The following is a 22,502-nucleotide window of genomic DNA, read 5'->3' as shown; positions in this document are numbered from 1 at the left end:
GCCGTGGTAAGTTCAGGTGCTGGCAAAATTGTTGATGAGGTGCTGGACTTGGAATAGAATCTTTTTGAGAGGGAAATGCAGCTTACAGTTAAGAGTGTGTGCTTCCTGTGGAGCTCATGCAGAGCATTGTGAGGAGACAGCCATTCTGCTCTGCCTCATCCAAAGACTCATCATAAATGTCTCTCTACAGGAGTAAAATGCTCATTATGGAATGGTGCTCACATCGCAGTTACAATAAATGCAGCATATCTAAGCATTGTCCACTTAGATAAACCCACTATTTTATGTCAATTATATTTGGGCTTTAAAAGAGAAGGGCTGGAGCAATAGCACAGTGGTAGGGCATTTGCCTTGCATGTGACTGATCCAGGACGAAGCTGGGTTCGATTTTCTGCATCTCATATGCTCCCCCGTGCCTGCCTAGAGCGATTTCTGAGCACAGAGCCAAGAGTAACCCCTGAGCAACGCCAGGTGTGACCCAAATAAACCAAAAAATAAAAATAAAAACGAAGAGAAGTGCTCTGGATTTGCATACTCCAAATTGGACTTTCTCGTATTCCCTTCCACTCAGAGACAGCAAAGGGTCTGAGATTTTGCTTACTTATAAGCTAAATAGTCCCTGTGTTACCGCTTGATTATGCTGGAAGAAAATGTCAGAGTCCTTGGTTAGAATATAGAGACTTAATTTCTCTCAATACAGCAAGAGAATGGTTTGTGGCAACTCCCTGTGTTCCTGAGATCTCATGAGGTAATACAGGTGGGGTCATGGGTGCCACTCATGCATCAGGAAGTTCCCACTTTGTGCTTGTTATGTTGGGACAAGATCTAGAGGGGCCTAAGTTGTGTTGCTTTGGGGGGGGGGGTCATTTCTGTTATATGCAAGTCTTTCTTCTTGCTGGCTGTAAACAGCTCTACTTCAAAGGATCACTTCTTTGGTTTGTTTGGTTTTGGTTTGGTTTGGTGATGCACTATTTTTTGGGACACACTCATGGTGTTCAGGTGTTACTCCTGGCACTGCACTCAGGAATTACTTACTCCTGGTGGGTCTCAGGGAACATATGCGAAACCAGGGATCTAACTCAGGTCAGCCACATACAAGTCACGCTATCCACTGTACTATCCCTTTGGCCCCCGGAGAATCACTTCTTTGTGGGATGATTTGCAGGTGGAAAGACAAAGTCCTCAGAGCTATCTCCCTGGCTCTAGTAAAATAAGTCCCCACTAGGAAGCTTATATGTGGTGTATTGAACTTAGCACCTCATGTATGCAATACAACTATTCTGTCGTCTTCTGTCAAGGTTCCTCACTCCAAGTACAAATCTGAGAAATTACCTAGGTTAAAGCAATGAGGACCTCATACTCTTTTGTTTGTTTGTTTGTTTGTTTTTAGTGCTACAATCTGTGATATTCGGGGGTTTGGCTCTGCACTCAAGAATCATTTATGGCAGGCTCAGGGAATGCCAAGGATCAAACCTAGTTCAGCTATGTACAAGGCAAACACTCTCCCCATTGTGCTATCACTCTGGTCCCAGATCTTGTATTCTTGACATAGCCAGCAAGAGTATGTAGGGGCATGCAGGACTCTGACCCCCAAAATACTTCTGGGGGGGGCCACACCTAATAGTGCTTAAGGACTTACTCCTAGCTCTGCACTTAAGGATCACTCCTAGTGGGGCTCAGGTGAAGCTTTGTGGTGCTGGACATTGAACCTGGGATGGCTGCTTGCAAAGCAAGAGCCTTCTCTAGTGTACTATCACTCTAGGTAAAAAAAACATATTATTCATTTAATACATACAGATCACCATTTCTCCTGACTCTGTCCTTTTGCTGCTGAAGATAGTTTCACTTCAGAGGATCACTTCATTGTGGGGGTGGTTTTGCAGGTGGGAAGGCAATAAATAGCTATGTGGAAGAGGCACCATTGAATGTCCTTAAAAGTTATGAGCCCTTGGGGCCAGAGTGATAGTACAACAGGTCAGGTGCTAGTCTTGCACGTAGTCAACTCAGATTTGATCTCTAGCATCCCATATGGTTGCCAGTGCACATCCAGGAGAAATTCCTGAGTGCAAAACTAGGAGGACACCACTAAGTGTGATCCAAAAAAACAACTACAACAGTTATGAGACCCAACGCCATGGGTGTAACTCAGTGATTATGTTCTTTTGTTTGTTTGTTTGTTTTTTGTTTTTTTGTTTTGTTTTGGGGTCACATCCGGCAGTGCTCAGGGGTTACTCCTGGCTCTCAGCTCAGAAATCACCCCTGGCAGGCACGGGGGACCATATGAGATGCCTGGATTCAAACCACCGTCTTTTTGCATGCAAGGCCAATGCCCAACCTCTATGCTATCTCTCAGCCCCCCCCCCACCCAGTGATTATTTTCTTATCTGTGAGGCTGTGGGTTCAATCCTATGTACACACAAAAGTTTATGATGTTGGGACTGGAGAGATGGCATGGAGGTAAGGCATTTGCCTTGCATACAGAAGGTTGGTAGTTCGAATCCCAGCATCTCATATGGTCCCCCAAGCCTGCCAGGGGCGATTTCTGAGCATAGAGCCAAGAGTAACCCCTGAGTGCTGCCGGGTGTGACCCAAAAAGGAAAAAAAAAAAAGTTTATGATGTTTTTTTAGGGCTTTATGATATTCCTTTTCAGTTTACTGCAATCCAGTCAGAGGAACTGACAATTCTGCTCGTCCATGTACTCTTGGAGCTTCAAATATGAAAAGAATTAGAACCAGGTCTAGGAATTGGAACAACAGCATAGCAATAGCAATAGCATTTGCCTGACCCGTAGCAGACCCAAATTCAACCCCTGGCATCCCATCTGATCCATGGAGCACCACAGGAGTAATTTTAGGGTGCAAAGCCAGGAGTAACTCTGAAGACTGCTGGGTTTGGCCCAGAAACAAACAAACAAAATCAAAAAGAAAAACAACCAGGTGTGAGAAAATGACTCACAGAGAGAACATACTTTGCTTACTAATGCTCCAGATTAGATTCCTAGCACCACACAGTTACCTGCGCACTGCTGGGAGGGACCATTGAGCAGTGAGCTTGGAGTTATTGCTGAGTACTACCATGTTTTCTCACCTTCCAAAACAAGAACAATAAAATGTGCTGAAAGTTTGTAATATTTCTGGGCTAGAGATTACTCAGGTATGGTTCAGCAAGGACCAGTTTGTGTCTTTGAAGTCTCCACAAGCTGCTTACCTTTTATTAGGTCGAATGATACTGCAAATTGACTATAATCTCACTAGAATAGTACTCTCTGAAGAAATTATAAATGGTTAAATGGTAGATCTTTAATAAAAGTGAAGATTTGTGAAAAAATTTAGCATTTGCTGGAAATATAGATAAGTGGGCAAATATGCTGCCATGATATATTGGAAATAGAGTATTAGGTTGGTGTCATTTCTTCTCATACTATTTTATAGTTTTTTTTGTTTTTTTTTTTTTGTTTTTTGAGCCACACCCGGTAACACTCAGGGGTTACTCCTGGCTATGTGCTCAGAAGTTGCTCCTGGCTTGGGGGACCATATGGGACGCCGGGGGATCGAACCGCGGTCCGTCCAAGGCTAGCACAGGCAAGGCAGGCACCTTACCTTTAGCGCCACCGCCCGGCCCCTATTTTATAGTTTTCTGCTCTCCCACTCAATCCAGATATTTTTTCAGTCTTCAAACAACTTTAAAAATTAACCTTGACATAAAATTATCTCAGATGGCATGCACAAATAAAGAAACTTCAGAAATACACAATCATTTCTGGGAATCAAATTCTCTCACTGGGAACTCTGTATGAGAGTTCATTTTTGGACTTCTAGTCTTGACCTGATGAAATAGAAACTTGGGTAACGTGCTTGGAGAAAGTAAGTTTTTCTCTAGAATGAAAAAGGAAAAAACAAATATGAAGAGGAAAAACAGGACCTGTACAGAAAGAGGAGTACCAGTCTCTAGTTTCTTAGCTCTTTCTTAAGTAGTAATGTTTCAGCCCTTTTCTTTCTGTGATTCATCCTTAGTTTTAAAGGACCAGGAAAGGAGATGATGAGGCTTTGAGGTCACATTATTAGAAGTGAAACTTTTAGATTAGTTGAATGCTCTCTCTGACGAAGGGGAAAATGCCTTTAGGCAGACTCTTGCATGCCTGGTCCTGCAGTTACCGCAAGGAAATGATCTCTGGGATTTTGTCCATAGTAACTGGCTGAGGCAGGCATTTCAGTTTCCTCCTAGAACTCCTTAGAAAGACGATATTGCCTCAAAGCTTGTTCCACAGGGAGGGTGACATTAGCATTTGCTGAGATGGGTAAGACATGGGTAGACTAGGGTTCCATGCAAAGGAATCGAGGCATCCAAGAAATACTTTTCCCCTCTGAATTGTTGTCAAGTTATTTCTCATGGGAAATTAAACCACATTCACTGAGAAAAATCTCAAATACTACAACTCTAGGCTAGTCTTTTAACCTCAGCTCACATTCTTCCTTAACACTCTTCAGCAGTATCTCCTCTTTATTTAACTTTTAATTACCTTTTTCATTTTATTTATTTATTTATTTTGAGCCATTACTCATGGCTCTTCACTCAGGAATGGTGGTGCTCAGGGGACCATATGGGATGCTAGGGATCAAACCTAAGTTGGCTGCATGCAAGACAAGCACCCTACCTGTCCCTCTGACCCCCAATTGCTTGTCCACTACTAGTTGTCTCATGTGAGTTGCACAAAGACTCAAAGGAAATGATGGCAATATTTTAAAAAGTAAATCAATATGCGAATAGAGAACTGAAGTCTCCTCTCCCCCCTTCGTGTTTTATAACAGTTGATCTCACGGTTAATTCCTGAGGGAAAACATTTCTAAAGATGAGTGAACTGGAACAGTTGCGACAGGAAGCAGAACAGCTGCGGAATCAGATTCAGGTAAGAGCAAATTTCCATTCTAAAGTTGTTATTTATTTTTAAATTTCATTGTATTGTTGGTTCGAAGGCTATACTTGGTAGTGCTCTAAAGACTCTGGGGTACTGGAGATCAGACATGGGCCTCTGAATGTAAACCATTGCTCCAGTGCTTTGAGTATCTCCCTGACCCCTCATTCTGAAGTCGTTTTGTTTTGTTTTTGTTTTAGGATCATGCCTGGAAATACTCAGGGTTTACTCCTGGCTCTGTGCTTAGAATCACTCTTGGCACTGGTGAGGGACCATATCGGATGCCATCTGCAAAGTACATGTACAAAGTACAAAGTACAGTACAGCCCTACCTGCTGTACTACCACTCCATCCCTCATTTTGAAGTTTTTTCCACTTGTTTACTACCAGATAAAATTTATTTGTCTACCTGTCTGCTTACATTAAGTAACTTCTATGGGGCCGGAGAGATTCCTTAGGGATTTAGGTGCGCCCACAGCCAACCCTGGATCAATCCCCAGCATCATATATGCTCCCCAAGTACTGCCAGGAAAGAACCCTGAGCATGGAGCGAGGATTAAGTCTTGAGCACTGCTGAGTATGCCCCCCCCCAAAAAAAATAAAAACACAAGAGTAAAAATTAGGGCTAGGAAATGGGCCATCTGTTTTTTGTTTGCTTCTAAGGATTAACCCCTGAGTAGTATTGGGTGTGGCCCCAAAACAAACAAGCAGGTAAAGAGCAAAAATCATTCCTAACAAATAGCTGTGGTATTTCTTAGCAGTGTTTAATCTGATGGCCTTTGTCTCTGGGAAGTTGAATTATACATGCAATCCCTATTGAATGTCAAATGGAAGGTTTTCGTTCTTCTGGAACCCAGAAATGTTGATTGATTCTTGGAGGAATGTAATGAAGCAGCCATTGTCATATTGTAATATTCTCCGAAAATATCAGTCTCTGAATTACATTGCAGTAAACGTTAATGACAATTCATGGCAAAATAAAGAGCTAACTGATGTGCTTTGCCCTAAGAGGTCAACTCAAAAGAGCAGATCATAGGCAGCAAATTCAAGCCCCAACACTCAGAAACTGCAGACCAGAACAGGATGGGGAGGGGCTGCCAAACGTGATGCATCAGGGCTGTGGGAGGTTGGAGAGAGGTGCCGGCAGCTGTAAATCTCATTCAGAAAAGGCAGCAGCTCCCTCAGGAACTCACCAGTCACCCTCTTTTTGGAACAATGGAAACAGATGCTTCCCTGTGCTACCCTGCACAGAGGAATCTTTAAAGGAAAAAAAAGAAACTGCATTAAAGTAAAAGCTTATAGATAGGTTGTCCTGGAGCAGGAAGGAGGAAAGCTATGAGCTGTAAGTAGCCTGATGCTGCCCTTTGATTGTCCCTGGGGAGAAGCAAAGGGTGAAACAAATTACAAAGACAACGGAGGAGCTTCAGCATTCAGGAAGAGGGGAAATTCCCTTGTAATTTCAGAATTAGGATTTTCAAAATTAGGCCCTTCTCTGCCCATTTGAACCTTTTCCTGTAGGTATTTCAAAAGAACTTATTTAATGTAAGCATGACTACAAAAATATGGTTTTATATTTTCATGGGATTTACATACAGAAAGTTTGGGGTTGTTTTTTGGGGGTTGGAGAGAGACACAAAGATATATTTTTTTAAGGAGAATAGAGTAGGATAAAACAATGGGCGAAGAACTCTCATCAGAACAGCGTTGATTTTGAGTGATTGGAATGATTAGTTCCGTTGTTAAGCACTTGCGGAGGTTAATGATTTAGATCTGAGGAAGAACTAACTCTGAGTTAAAGTGGCTGCGGATTTAGTTCAATAGCTGAACTCACGCCTTGTTCAATCCTGGAAACCACCATAACAAAACAAAGCAAAGCAAGACAGGAAATATCTCCCCTCCCTTCTCCTTCTGTGTACAATGAGGAGACCATACCTACCTGTGTGCCCACCATTTTCTCTGAGAATATAAATTATTGAAACAAGGACTTGGCTCAGTGATAGAGCCTCTGCCTTGCCTGTTTTTGTGTTTGGGTTAGATTTATTCCCAGCGTCATATAAAAGCTAACAAGTGGGCCAGAGTAATAGAACAGCAGGTAGGGCATTTGCCAATATACAGCCAACTTGAGTTCCATCCTCAGCATCCTGTATAGTCCCCTGAGCCTATAAGGACTAATTTTGGGGTGCAGAGCAAGAGTAACCCCTGAGCACAGCTGACTGTGGCCCAAAAATAAAAACCAAAAAATCCCCAAGATTCTGAGTTGAGGGGCTAGAGCAATAGTACAGTAGTACAACTGTAGGGTTTTCGCCTTGCATTTGACTGGCCTGGGTTCAATCCCTAACATACTTTATAGTCCCCTATACATACATATATACACATGACACATATACATACATATATATATTCTCTGGGAATATAAATTTATATATATATTTATATATATATATATATATATATATATATATATATATATTGCCAAAACTAATCCCTGAGCACAAAGCCAGAGTAAGCCCTGAGCATTGCTGGAAATAGTCCAAAAGAAAAAAAAAAGATTCCAAGTCAATACCTTATATGTGTCAACCAGCTGTCAAAACAGTGGAGCAATTTGTTTTTCCTGAGATGGTCAAACAAGGCTACACAGGGCTTGTCTCTGAATTAGATGATGACTCTGATTCCAGAACAGATTCAAAGCCCCTCCCACCCCTCCCACCCCTCTTCTTTGTTGCCTGCTTCAGATACTGAACCAAGGATCCACTGATAATCCAGAGACATACTCCCAAACTCATTTCATTTAATTCTTTTTTTTTTTTTTTTTTTTTGCTTTTGGGATCAAACCCAGCAGTGCTCAGGGGTTACTCCTGGCTCTACGCTCAGAAATCGCTCCTGGCAGGCTTGGGGGATCATATGGGGTGCCGGGATTTGAACCACTGACTTTCTGTATGCAAGGCAAACACCTTATCTTCATGCCATCTTTCCAGCCCCTTCATTTAATTCTTATAGCAGCTCTTTGAGGTTGAGGTCAACATCTTTGCAACCCATGAAACTGAGCCTAGAGATATTAAATAACTATCAGATAACATGACCACTAAGTGGTAGATCCAGGGATCAGACCCTGAGGAAGCTGCCATTGAAGTCTATGAGTCTGGTGGCCACTGCTCTGCTTTACCACTTGATTCCATTTTGTACATTATTTCCTTTGGTTATAATTTAAATAATTTCTACTCTCATTGTGCTTGTTGGGTGTCTATATATTGAGTGCATGTCCTCCTAGACTCGACTAGACTAGAGTCCTGCTCTTGGATTTATTCTTTTCTTTTTTTTTTTTTTTGGAAAGCAGCACAGCATCATGGCAAGTACAAAAACTCGACTTTTTTGCTTACCTATAGGATTTGGCAAGATATTTTTGTTGGTTTGTTTGTTTTGGAGTCACACCAGTAGGGCTCAGGGGTTACTCCTGGCTCTGCACTTAGAAATCGCTCCTGGCAGGCTCGGGGGACCATATGGGATGCCAGGAATCGAACCTGACTTGGTCCTGGGTCCAAGATAAACGCTCTACCTGCTGTGCTAACACTCTGGCCCCAGTGTTTTGCTTTTGACATTTTTGGGTGCTTGGTAGCTTTAACTTGGCCATAACTTGTATTGCATTTAGGCTTACGTTATAGAGCAGACCACAGTATGCCATGTGTCAAATTGGTCTCATACTTGAATGGAAAAATTTTGTCTTAATCATCTTCATGTCTCAACAGCATCCATAACACAATGTCATGGGCACAGATCTCATCAGAATCATCTCCCATGATACCAAGTAACCACATGTATGTAACCACAAGTGATCACATGCATATAAAAATACCATGTTTTTCTCAATTCTGTCATGTCACACTCTATTTAAAGACTCTCCTTCCTTTCCTTTATCCCTTCCAAAAATAAGAACTAACAATATATTTACCTTAAAAAATGGGTGAACACATGACACAATATAAACATTCGCAGTTTGGTACAATATCTGATTTAAAATAAAGAAATAGGAAAACAGATTTTATCTTTTGTTAGTCTTTGGTTCAGAGTGGAAAATTTACTTTTTTACAAAGAAATTACTATCAAATCTCATATTGCTTACTATGGACAATAGGAAAATTTGTCCTTTAATGAGGGGAATTATTATTTCCTAAAGAAATCTCATTTAAAAAGAGAAAAATAAAACACACTTAAAAGAAAACTCTGGCTTCTCCCAAGAGAGGAGAGTGACATGATGTAAAAGAAAGGAATTGGAGTGGGGGCAGAGCGATAGCACAGCAGTAGAGTGTTTGCCTTTCACGCGACTGACCCAGGATTGACCTGGGTTCAATCCCTGGCATCCCATATGGTCCCCCAACCAGAAGCGATTTCTGAGAGCATAGTCAGAAGTAACCCCTGAGTGTCACCGGGTGTGGCCCAAAACTACAAAACAAAACAAAACAAAACAAAAAAAGAAAAGAAAAGAAAAGAAAGGAATTGGGGCCAGAGCAAGAGTACAGCAGTCTGTACTCATTTTCATTCCCAGGCATCCCACATGGTCTCTCAAGCTCTCTATAGTGATCCCTGAGAGCTGAGCTGGGAGTCTGCCCTAAAGTACAGCCTGGTGTGGCCTGAAAAGAGAGGAGAGGAGAGAAAGAGGGAAAGAGAGAGAAGAGAATAAGAGGGGAGAGAAGAGAGGAGGAAAGTGGAGTGGAGATGAGGAAACAGGAGGGAAGGGGGCGAGAAGAAAAGAAAATTAAAAGAAAGGAATTCACTATATGAAGCTGGGATGCAAGCAATTCCAGAATGGAATGCACCAGAAATAGTTTAGTATTATAATAAAGAGTGGGATATAAAAGAGTAAATTATCAGCATAAAATTTATTTTTTATTTTTAGGTCACATTTAGGAATTATACCAGGTGCTTGGGGGACCAGCCATATGGGATACTGGGATGAAAAGAATAAATAAAATAAAATAAAATAAAATAAATTTGAAGCAATTGAGGTTAGGATATGTGTAAAATTTATATGTATTTTTTTTTGGGCCACACCCGTTTGACGCTCAGGGGTTACTCCTGGCTATGTGCTCAGAAATCGCCCCTGGCTTGGGGGGACCATATGGGACGCCGGGGGATCGAACCGCGGTCCGTTCCTTGGCTAGCGCTTGTAAGGCAGACACCTTACCTCTAGCGCCACCTTCCCGGCCCAATTTATATGTATTTAAACTTTTATTATTACTGAGATTACAGTACATTATATTTTATGTGTTTTTCAAAAGCCTATCAAAGATAATTAAGGTAAGTTCTATAAAGAGAGGGATTTTCATTTATCCATCAAATCCAGGCTAGGTCCATGGAACCTAGAATAGTGCCTGCCAGCTAACCTTTCATCCATATTTGAACTGGGACAGATGACCTAAACAGTCACAGTTCACAGAACTTAAAATCAGAGACCCTGTTTATAGAATTGGTCTTCTGCTCCACCATTTTTGGAACCCGGCTCAGGTCATTACTGTCAGTTCTGGAAAACCTTTCCTTTGTAGGGAAATGGGATAAATTATTTCTTGCTGAATGAGGTTTCTAGTTCACAATTTGACTAAGAATGAAACAAATCATATGTTTGTGAAGTTACTTATGAACCCCTTTATACAGAAATATCCTTATAAATAGGTTGAAATGAAAATCACATTCTCCATTCAGTCTTTGCAGCAAGTGGCAGGCTCTTCCCTGACTGGAACAAGTTGTTTACTGGGGACTTTTACTTAACATACATATCTTGGGCAGGTGGACAGGGGGTTGGAAATAGAAAGGTTGATTGAAAAATAAAAGGGAAGAGAGTAAACACTCCCCGGCCAGAAGAACTTAGTATAAGACCAACTTCTACTCAACAACTGATGTTTGTGCCTTTTTGCACAACTGTATGCTAAGCATTGTAGGGAATAAAGGGTTGAAGAGAATACTACCCTAATTCTTTTTTTTTTTATTTTGTTAATAGCTCATTTTATTTTTTTATTTTTTGGTTTTTGGGCCACACCGGCAGTGTTCAGGGGTTACTCCTGGCTCAGCGCTAAGAAATCGCTCCTGGCAGGCATGGGGGACCGTATGGGAGGCCGGGATTCGAATCACCTTTGGTCCTGGGTCAGCTGCTTGCAAGACAAACGCCCTACCACTGTACTATCTCTCTGGCCCCAACATTATTGTTTAAATTTTATTTAAGCACCTTGATTACAGACATGATTGTAATTGGGTTTCAGTCATATAAAGAACACTCCCTACACCAGTGTAACTTTCCCATTACCAATGCCCCCAGTCTCCTTCGTCCCCTCCTCCACCTGTATTTGAGACAGGTATTCTACTTCTTTCACTCATCAACTTTGTCATGATAGTTGTTAGTGTAGTTATTTCTCTAACTGCACTCATCACACTTTGTGATGAGCTTCATATCATGAGCCATCCTTTCAGCCCTCATCTCTATTTTCTCTGGGTATTATTACAAAAATATCTTATATTTTTTCTTAATACTCAGAGATGAGTGAGACTATTCTGCATCTATCTCTCTCCTTGTGACTTATTTCACTCAGCATAATAGATTCCATGTACATTCATGTATAGGAAAATCTCATGACTTCATCTCTCCTGACAGCTGCATAATATTCCATTGTGTATATGTACCACAATTTCTTTAGCCATTCATCTGTTGAAGGGCATCTGAGTTATTTCCTGAGTCTGGCTATTGTAAATAGCACTGCAATGAATATAGGTATGAGGAAGAAATTTTTATATTGTGGGGCCAGGAATGTGGTGCTAGAGGTAAGGTGTCTACCTTGCAAGCGCTAGCGTAGGATGGACCATGGTTCGATCCCCCAGCATCCCATGTGGTCCCCCCAAGCCAGGGGCGATTTCTGAGCGCATAGTCAGGAGTAATCCCTGAGCGTCAAACGGGTGTGGCCCAAAAACCAAAAAAAAAAAAAAGAAATTTTTATATTGTATATTTGTGTTCCTCGGGTATATCCCTAGGAGTGGTATAGCTGGATCATTTGGGAGCTCAATTTCCAGTTTTTTGAGGAATATCCATATTGTTTTCCAAAAAGGCTGTACTATACAGCATTCCCCTCAGCAGTGAATGAGAGTTCCTTTCTCTCCATATTCCTGCCAGCACCGATTGTTCTTATTCTTTGTGATGTGTGCCAGTCTCTGTGGCGTGAGATGGTACCTCATAGTTGTTTTGATTTGCATCTCCCTGATGATTAGTGATGTGGAGCATTTTTTCATGTGCCTTTTGGCCATTCGTTTTTCTTCTTTGAGGAAGTGCCTGTTCATTTCTTCTCCCCATTTTTTAAATGGGGTTAGATTTTTTTCCTGTTAAGTTCTGTCAGTGCTTGTATATTTTCTGTATTAGCCCCTTATTTGATGAGTATTGGGTGAATAGTTTTTCTCATTCTGTGGGTTTGCTTTTGTATCCTGGGCACTATTTCCTTTGAGGTGCAGAAGCTTCTCAGCTTAATATGTTCCCATCTGTTTATCTCTGCTTCCACTTGTTTGGAGAGTACTGTTTCCTCCTTGAAGATGCCTTTAGTCTCAATGTCATAGAGTGTTTTACCTACATGTTGTTCTATATACCTTATGGTTTCGGGTCTGCTATCAAGGTCTTTAATCCATTTGGATTTGACCTTTGTGCATGGTTGTTAAATGGAGTTCTGAGTCACTTTATTGCATGTGGCTGACCAGTTGTGCCAACACCACTTGTTGAATAGGCTTCTTGCTCCATTTTGCATTTTTTGCCCCTTTATCAAAAATTAATTGATTGCATATCTGGGGCATACCCTAATTCTTGATAAAAAATTTTTGTTTTAAGTCTTAAAAGAAAAATTAATTACACTTTAGTTTTTTCCATATGTATAATCTTCTCAGTTTGTTAACTTTGCTTAAAACATTTGGTCATTTATAAAACAGACTTTTTTATTGCCTTTACTTATTATATTAACTTTATTATATTAATTTCTGTTTCACTGCCTTTTCCTTTGATAATTCCCTTAAATTTTGGTTTTGTTTGTTTGTTTTGTTTGTTTTTAGTTTTTGGACCACACCAGATGATGCTCGGGGATTACTCCTAGCTTTGTGCTCAGAAATCGATCCTGGTTTAGGGGACCTTATGGGACACAAAGGCATCGAATCGCAATCCATCCTAGGTTAGCTGCATGCAAGGCAAATATTTTACCACTGCACCACTGCTCCAGCCCTTCAATTTGTTTTAATATTTGAGATTTTATGAAAAACTTCTGCATGCTTGGAGGGTATTTTCAATAAATAAAATATATGTGTTATTTAGTATAAATTATTATCAATTACATAAAATATTTTCCTTAAAATATTTTTATATTAAGGAGCAGGAGCCAAAGTACTGCAGGTTCAGGTAGGGTATTTGCTTTGCACGAAGCCAACTTGGATTGGATCCCAGCATCTTATATGGTTCCCTGAGCATTCATCAAGAGTAATTTCTGGGTGCAGAGCCAGGAATAACCATTGAACATCACTGGGTGTGGTCCCCAAACCAAATTATAAAATTATAAATAATCAAATAAATAAATAAAGTTTTATTAATAGTTTGTGCTAGAATTAAACTCGGGCTTTAGCAGTGAAACATATTTCCAACCTTCTAAAAATTATTTTTCTGGGATATGTTTTTTCCTACTAGACCAAAAATGATATTCATTTAAAATAACACCTGCAGAGATTTCATAGCATTATTTTAATAAATATTTAGAGTAATAATTATATGAATCATAGTAAGAATCAAGAAACATACTTGGGGTTGTTGAGACAAAACTGGATGTGATCAGGAGTCAGACTTGGCTCTGTGGTGAGGAATCAAACCTGACAATACTCAGGAAATCATCTGTACGATCGAACTGGGGTCAGCTGCATGCAAGGCCAACTTTAACCTCTGTACTGTCACTATAACCCTAAATATCCTTTTTACCTCCTGAATTTTAGATTCTCTGAATGGAACCCAAAACTCTTATTTTCTTCTGGAATTTAGTAGTATATGGTTTTGAATACTGTAACCCTATTCAATTAAATTGCTCTAAGGACTGGAGATATTGCAGGCAGGACACTTGCCTTGTATGTAGTCGACCTGGATCCGATCAATCCCTGGCATCCCATTTAGTTCACTGAACACTGCCAAAATGATCCCTGAACACAGTAAACCCTGAGCACAACTGGCTGTGACCCCCTCCCTCCAAAAAGCAAACAAGCAAACTAAAATAAGTTTCTCTGGGTAGAATGAAAGTACAAGGATAAGGTGTTTGCCTTGCAGTGTGGCTGATCCTGGTTCAATCCCTGGAATGGCATAAGGTCACCTGCCAGGAATGATCTCTGAGCAGAGAGCCAACACACACACACACACACACACACACACACACACACACACACACTGTGCGTGTGTGTTGTGTAGGAATCTAACTCAGAGGTTCACACTATACGCTATGTATTCTCAGTAAAATCATCCCCAACACAACCTAGTATATTCATATCAAGGAGTATAAATCTTTTTAGAACATTTTTTATCATAAAACAAAGTGTATTTTCACAGAATAGGACAAATAAATGTTCATATATCAACCTTCAAAATTTTGAACCAGGCCAATAGACCAGTTGATAGGGGAAAAAGGTCTTTCAATAAATGATGTTGTCCCAAACTCCAGATCCCAAATGTAGAATTGACACAGTTTCCTGCAACGGGGAGAACCAAACTCCCCCCACCAGGGAACTCCTAATACCACTCTGGTACCAACTTGCACCAAGTTGATATGACAGCCTGACGATGAGGAAACCTCAACAACTTGGTCTAAGAGCAGGTTACCCTACCACATCACCTAACAGTAAGATGAAATCAGAAGACACTCTGTCCTTCCTCAAAAAATCTTGAAATTGGGACCAGAGCTATAGCAAGTGGTAAGGCAGTTGTCTTGCACGCGACCAACACAGGACAGACCCTGGTTTGAATCCCGGCATCTCCTATGATCCCCCGAACCTGCCAGGAGCAACTTCTGAATGCAGAGCCAGGAGTAACCAACCCCTGAGCACCGCCAACGGGTGTGACCCAAACCCCCACCCCAAAAAAACTGGAAATTGAGCTCCCATATAATCCAGCTATACCACTACTAGGGATATACCCTAGGAACACAAACATGTAATACAAAAATCCCTTCCTCACATCTATATTCATTACAGTACTATTTACAATGCCAGACTCTGGAAACAACCCAGATGCCCTTTAACAGATGAATGGCTAAAGAAATTGTGGTACATATACACAATGGAATATTATGCATCCATCAGGAAAGATGAAGTCATGAAATTTTCCTATAAGTACATGGAATCTATCATGCTGAGTAAAATAAGTCAGAGGGAGAGAGATAGACACAGAATAGTCTCACTCATCAATGGTTTTAAGAAAAATTAAAGACATTATTTTAGTAATGCCCAGAGATAATAGAGATGAGGCCGGAAGGGCCAGCTCATAATCTGAAGCTCACCATAAGGAGTGGTGAGTGCAGTTAGGGAAATAATTATGCTAACAACTATCATGACAATCTTAATGAGTGAGAGAAGTAGAATGCCTGCCTTGAATACAGAAAGGGTAGGGAAAAGAGTAGGGAAGTGGGGCATTTGTGGTGGGAATGTTGCACTGGTGAAAGGGGGTGTTCTTTTTATGACTGAAACCCAACTACAATCATGCTTGTAATCATGGTGTTTAAATAAAGATAATTATATTATATTATTATATTATATATTTTTTTAAATTTTTATTGTGACCAAAGTGCATTACAAATCTTTCACTACATCATTTATGGTACATAGTGACAATGAATGAGGGGCATTCCCACCACCAGTGCTGTCCTCCCTCCGCCCTTATTCCCAGTATGCATCGCATATCTCCCTCCTCTACCCCCCAGTATGCTAGTGCAACTGGTCTCCACTTTACAGCTTGTTGTAGATTGAGCATTCATTCCACCGTCATTGGAGATAAAAAGGATAAGAAAAAGGGGAGAAAAAAAATTTGGTGACAACTACCAAAAAAAGAAAGGAGAAAAGAAAGAAAGAAAAATGGAAGAAAAAAGAAAAAAATGGACCCGGCAAATAAAAATAAAAATAAATCTCTAAATAATAACCACAAGTGTGAAAAAGAAAGAGAAAAGTGGAAGAACAAAGAGAAGGAAAATAAAGTAAAAAACTAACAAATCAACACAAAACAAGAAAAAGTATGGGTGCTGGAGTGGTAGGGTTTGGCGTTCCCCCACTTTTTTTTTTTTTTTTTTTTTTTTTGCAGAGGCACAGTATGCATTGAGGAAGAAAGGGAATTCCCATGGCCTAAGACATTCAGGGTTTCTCCATCCTTGAAGCTTACCATCATGGGATCCACTCCTGGCCTCATATATACTCATTACCCCATCTCAAAGGCTTTTTTGTGATGCCAGGAAAGTTTCCTCTTGGTTGTGTGTGAAAAATCAAGCCACTGTAGCTAGCGATCTTGGTATTTGAGCAGGTTATAGGTCAGGGTCTAGGATAGAGTCTCTAGGTTCTAGAGGTTCCTATCCATCTTTGTTGTGGTGTTCAGTCTTCTGTAACACTTGCTCCCTGTTTTCGTCAGTCCCTAAGCTGAAGCCTAGGATATTATGGATCCAAAGGTTCTGCTCAGTCTCTGTTGTCCAAGTTGGACCTCTACAATAAGACATCTTGTTATTGTTGTTGTTGTTGTTGTTGTTGTTTTTATGTGTCCTGGACTACAGCCTAGGGTAGGGTTTTCCTTATTAGTCCCAAGGTAGGCTCTGTTCAGTCACAGTTGTCAAAGTCAGTTTTCTGTTGTTGGTGCTCTTATTTTTCACAGTTCAAAGGACGATAGCTCTTCTGATTTCCATTTATTGTTAGGTGATGTGATAGGAGAGCCTGGTCTTAGGTCAAGTTTTCCTTTCCTCGTTGACATATCAACATATCAACATACTCTGGCCCAAGTTGGTGCCAGAGTAGTGTTATAAATCTCCCAATGGAGCTTAGTTACTGGTGGTGTTGCCCAGAGCTGTATCATTTCTATGTCGGGGATCTGGGGGTTTCTGATTGGACTAACACTGTCCAATCTCCTGGGGACTGATTGTATCCACATGACACATGTTCAGGATGAGAGGCATCCTTCTGCTATAAAAAGTGAGTTCTTATCCCTAGAAGATAAGATCTTTATTCTGTGTCTATGGTTTCCCCTTTTTTTTTTACTGTGCCCATACAAAAACATATGATGTCATACGTGTTGCTGGTGCTATTCTGGGTAAGGATGACAGGCTGCACACACAGTCTCTGTCATCTGGTTTTGTTCTGAGCTTTTGTCCCACTCAAGGCTTTTTGTACCAAGCAGCACAAAAAAATGGTAAGGATAGAGAAAAAATGTATATATTAAAATAGAACAAATAAATAAAACTGAGTTAAAAAGTAAAGGTATTCGAATAAAACAAGTGGTGGAGGAGGCTACTTGTATATTTAGGAATACACATCTTAAGATGTATTGTTATACAGGTATTGAGCTTCCATAGGCAATATAAGACTCCCAATTAAGTCTTTTGATATATTCTTGTGGGGAGTAAGATACTTTTCGATTCTCAGGCCTTGGAATTGAGTTTGAGAGATGCTTTGCTACATTACGAGACCCTGTAGTGTCTTTGAGCTGGGAGTTTTGCTGAGGCCGATTCCTGTATTGCGCAACAGTCCACGATTTGTTGGGGGTGAGAGGGGCCATCAAGCATGAGTCAGAAGGAGTGCTGGTTGTAGTTCTTTACCAATGCATGAGAACGAGGACCCAGAGGGTGTCTTTCACTGAGGAGCTGGAAGGTGGTCTGTTGGGGCAGGAGGTCAATCTTGGTGCCTACCGAGTTAGGAACTGAGGGTAAAGAGGGTTAAATTAGGGGAAGATAACGAATCAGGATTGAAAAATGAGGGGATAGAGGAGACACAGGAGTAGGGGAGAGGCAATACATGACAGGGGCTATATACAATACATATATATGACTTGTTTGTGATTTTGGCTTGGAATCAGTACAGAAAGTCACATCCATAAAGACTGACTTTAAAGATCTATTTGAGTGTTATCATCCAAATCTTTGGTATTCCGTTTCCTTTCCTAGGAACCGTCTAGAATGAAGAACATTTTTAGATATTGCTCAAAAAGTATATTATAAAAAAAGTATATTATAAAAATGAGTATTAGTAAGAAAAGACACCACTGCAGGAGGTCCAGTATGGATACTGGAGGAGTTTCCCTTCACCCCCTCCCCCCAAAGCCCAGTTGCCAAACCTGGCTCTGAAGACCAGTTTGGCATGGGGGGGATCTCGGTCTCCTGGACTAGTTGGTCAGCCCAGGAGGCCATTGGCCAGCTGCCTGCCCAGATTCCCAGCCATGCCAGTCGAAGAGGAACAGTAATCCTGGCATATGGGATTTCCTGGGTCCAGCTGCAGCCTTCCTCTCCAGTTTGAAAAAGCATGGGATTGGAGTTTCCTTCCTCCCCTTTCCCCCCAGAGCCCAGTTGCCAATTATATTATATTATATTATATTATATTATATTATATTATATTATATTATATTATATTATATTATATTATATTATATTATATTATATTATATTATATTATATTATATAAGACTAACTTTGACAACCACAACTGGGCAGAGCTTTTCCTGGGATCAATAAGAAAGACCCTAGCTTAGGCTGTGGCCTAGAATTTGTACAAAACCAAGATCTCTACTTCCAGATGTCTGACTTTGACCACCAAGACTGAGCAGAACTTCTGGAACCATAAGGAAAGATTATAAACTAGGCTTTGTCCTAGGTCTGTGCAAAAATAATCAAGATCACTAATTACAGAAGACTGATTATAACAACCGTGACAAAGCAGAACTTCTAGAACCATAAACAAAGACTCTATCCTAGATTTCATCCTATGACCTGTGCAAATACCAAGATCTTTAATTACAGAGGAATGATTTTGTCATCCACAACTGAGCAGAAAAGTTCCTGGCACCACAAAAAGACCTTGAGGTTCGATAATGAGCAAGTCTGGAATCTAGTTGTTCCCATGACAGTGTGCTTCAAGGGTGGAGAAACTCTATATCTCTTAGGCCAAGTGAATTCCTTTTCTATTTTCCCATTTTTTACTGTGCCTTTGCAAAAAAAAAAAAAAGAAGAACCACAAAACCTTGCCACACCAGCCCTCCTTTATTTTTATTTTTCTTTCTTGTTTTTTTGTTATTGTTTTTCGTTGTTGTTGTATTTCTTTGTCATTGCTTGTTTTGTTCATTTTATCCCCCTTCTTTTTTTTTTTTTTTGTTGTTGTTTGTTTTTGGGTCACACCCAGCAGCACTCAGGAGCTACTCCTACCTCTATGCTCAGGTATCACCCCCTGCAGCTCGGGGGACCAAATGGGATGCCGGAATTCAAATCACTGTCCTTCATGCAAGGCAAATGCCATAGCGCTGTGCTATCTCTCTGGCCCCTCCCTTTCTTCTTTTAAATTGATATTTATAGCTTCTAGACGGACTCCTCCTCGATTTCTTTTGCCACCAAAACCACAAAATTGAATCATCTTGTTACACCTCACAAATGGAGGGGGGAAAAAACAGTGGATGGTACCAGGAATAAACAATTGTATGAACATTGAGTGGAAATATAAAAAGATCAGACCTAAACACCAAGCTCAAAGTCAACAACAGAATCGATACCCAGAGAGTATCACAGAGGGGACCATTTATTCTAGCAACCCGGGGGGCAAAGTAGGGGGATTTGGGATGCATGCTGGGAACAGGGGTGGAGGGAGGACAACACCAGTGGTGGGAATGATCCTAATTCACTGTCACTATGTACTTTAGATATAATGTGAAAGACTTGTAATTCACATTGATCACAATAAAAATTATTTAAAAAAAATAAATGCTGTTGGGCCCAGAGAGATAGCACAGTGGCGTTTGCCTTGCAAGCAGCCGATCCAGGACCAAAGGTGGTTCGTTCGAATCCCGGTGTCCCATATGGCCCCCTGTGCCTGCCAGGAGCTATTTCTGAGCAGACAGCCAGGGTTAACTCCTGAGCATCGGCCGGGTGTGGCCCAAAACCCCCCCCCAAAAAATAAAATAAATGCTGTTGAGATAATTAGACAACCACATTATACATTATGAATATTACATCTTAAAATTATAGAAATTGCTTATTTTGTTTTATATGTTATTTCAAAATTAATTTAAGATTATGCAATATAGTAATATTACATTTGAAAATTTTCATAAGATTATGTAATAAAGTAGAATCACATGTGAAAATTTTCATAAAATTTTAATTATATCTTAGTGTTTTAATGCCTAAACATCTTTTATTATCTTTTCTTCAGGATGCTAGGAAGGCGTGCAATGATGCCACCCTTATTCAGGTAAGGTAGTTTTCACCCCTAATCCATTTCAAAATTTTATAGGGAATAGATTGAACTGATATAAATTGAAATTCAAAGCTCGTTTATTTATTTGAAAAAAAATCATATGAATTTTGTTTTAAAACTTCATAATTTGTCAGTCTTTGTACAAAGGCTTTTTAAAGTATACTTTTTTTGGGGGGGGGTTTCTGGGCCACACCCAATGAAACACAGGAGTTACTCCTGACTCTGCACTCAAAAATCACTCCTGGCAAGTTTGGGAATGCTTGGGATCAAATCCAGGTCTGCTATGTGCAAGGCAAATGCCCTACCCTCTGCTATCACTCTGCCCCCCTAAAGTATACTTTTTAAAGCAGATGTCTGTCAAAGAAAATTACTGCTATAAATGTATACAGGCAATATGTTTGTATGTATATAAGTACACAGAGTCAGCAGTTTTTTCTTTTTATAAAGTAGCTTCTGATTTCTTTTTGGCATTTTCTGGTTAAGCATTTTTTATAAAAATTTATAGGAAAATTTTATTAGTTTAGATTAATACTATTTATTGTCAAAGTATTTTGTGTGCTGTTCAACTATAAGCCTCATTTTACTCCGGACTGAATGATAACTATTTTACTTTGTCTATTAGATTTTTATTTGTAGCATTTTTTACTAAAGTTGGGCATTATATCAATTCTTTTATTTATTTATTTATTTATTTATTTATTTTTTGGTTTTTTGGGCCACACCCGTTAGATGCTCAGGGGTTATTCCTGGCTACGCGCTCAGTAATTGCCCCTGGCTTGGGGGGACCATATGGGACGCCGGGGGATCGAACCGTGGTCCTTTCCTTGGCTAGCGCTTGCAAGGCAGACACCTTACCTCTAGAGCTACCTCGCTGGCCCCTTTATATCAATTCTTATAACGGTCTACAGAAAATAGCTTTATGTAAGAAATATCAATCCCATAATAACTTGGTGGACTTACTTACATTAAATTACCTTCATTTGCTAAGTTGGTATCTTTTGTTGAGGCCTCCGTAATAAGGATCAGGGGTCGTAAAGGCCAATCCTGGTAATAGTAGCTGGTATTTCATTGTTCAGGCCAGCAATACAGTGTTGCTTAGGCCGTGATGCTGGGGCCTAGCAGAGCAAACCCAACAGTGTTTGGAGATCTCCACAGCAGCACCTACTGGTGCTCAAGGAACCGTGGAGTGCTGAAGATCAAACTTAGTTTCACATGTAAAGCTATGCATTTCTTTTTTTTTTTTTTTTGGTTTTTGGGTCACACCCGGCAGCACTCAGGGGTTCCTCCTGGCTCCAGGCTCAGAAATCGCTCCTGGCAGGCTCGGGGGACCATATGGGATGCCGGGATTTGAACCAATGACCTTCTGAATGAAAGGCAAATGCCTTACCTCCATGCTATCTCTCCGGCCCCTCAAAGCTATGCATTTCTAACCACTGAACTATCTCCCTGGCCTTTTTTTTTTTTTTATCTGTTTCTGTTTGTTTTGTTGTTTAAGTTTAAAAATATTTTGGAGAGATAATACAGCAGGTAAAGTGCTTGTGCTGTTTGTGGCTGACCTGGGTTTGATTTTTGGCATCCTGTATGGTCCCCTGAGCACTGCCAGGGGGTGAAGGGCCAGAAGTAACCCCTGAGCATCACTAAGTGTGGCCCCCAAATTAAATTCTTTTCTTTTCTTTTCTTTTCTTTTTTTTTTTGGATCTTGGGCCACACCCAGAAACACTCAGGAGTTGCTCCTGGCTATGTGCGCAGAAATTGCTTCTCACTTGGGGGACAATATGGGATGCCAGGAATTGAACTGAGATCCGTCCTGAGTCAGCCATGTGCAAGGCAAATGCCCTACTGCTGCACTATCATTCTTGCTCCCAAAATTAAATTTTTTTATTAAAGTATACTTTAAAATTAAAAATACATCAAAGAGAGGCTGGAGATATAGCATGGAGATAAGGCTTTTGCCTTTTATGCAGGAGGTCATCAGTTCAAATCCCTGCGTCTCATATGGTCCCCCAAGCCTGCAGGGAGCAATTTCTGAGCCTGAAGCCAGAAATAACCCCTGAGCACTGCCGGGTGTGACCCAAAAACCACAAAAAAAAAAAAAATACATCAAAGAATTGAAGATAGTGGTAT

General features: G+C 40.5%; 1 protein-coding gene across 1 annotated transcript in view; it reads left to right on the top strand.

Moving 5' to 3' along the window:
* The first annotated feature begins 4,764 nt into the window (after nt 1-4,764).
* Nucleotides 4,765-22,502, top strand: part of GNB4 (G protein subunit beta 4) — a 31,821-nt gene continuing 14,083 nt past the window's right edge. Inside the window, exons 1-2 of the mRNA XM_049775881.1 lie at nt 4,765-4,907; nt 20,334-20,372. Coding sequence (XP_049631838.1) covers nt 4,851-4,907; nt 20,334-20,372 — 96 coding nt within the window. The 5' untranslated portion in view covers nt 4,765-4,850. The remainder of the gene's footprint in view (nt 4,908-20,333; nt 20,373-22,502) is intronic.

This window comes from Suncus etruscus, chromosome 6 (genome assembly GCF_024139225.1).
Source record: "Suncus etruscus isolate mSunEtr1 chromosome 6, mSunEtr1.pri.cur, whole genome shotgun sequence".
Lineage (NCBI taxonomy): Eukaryota > Metazoa > Chordata > Mammalia > Eulipotyphla > Soricidae > Suncus > Suncus etruscus.
The sequence above is the reverse complement of the archived record's forward strand: the minus strand, read 5'-3'. Positions and strand labels throughout refer to the sequence as shown.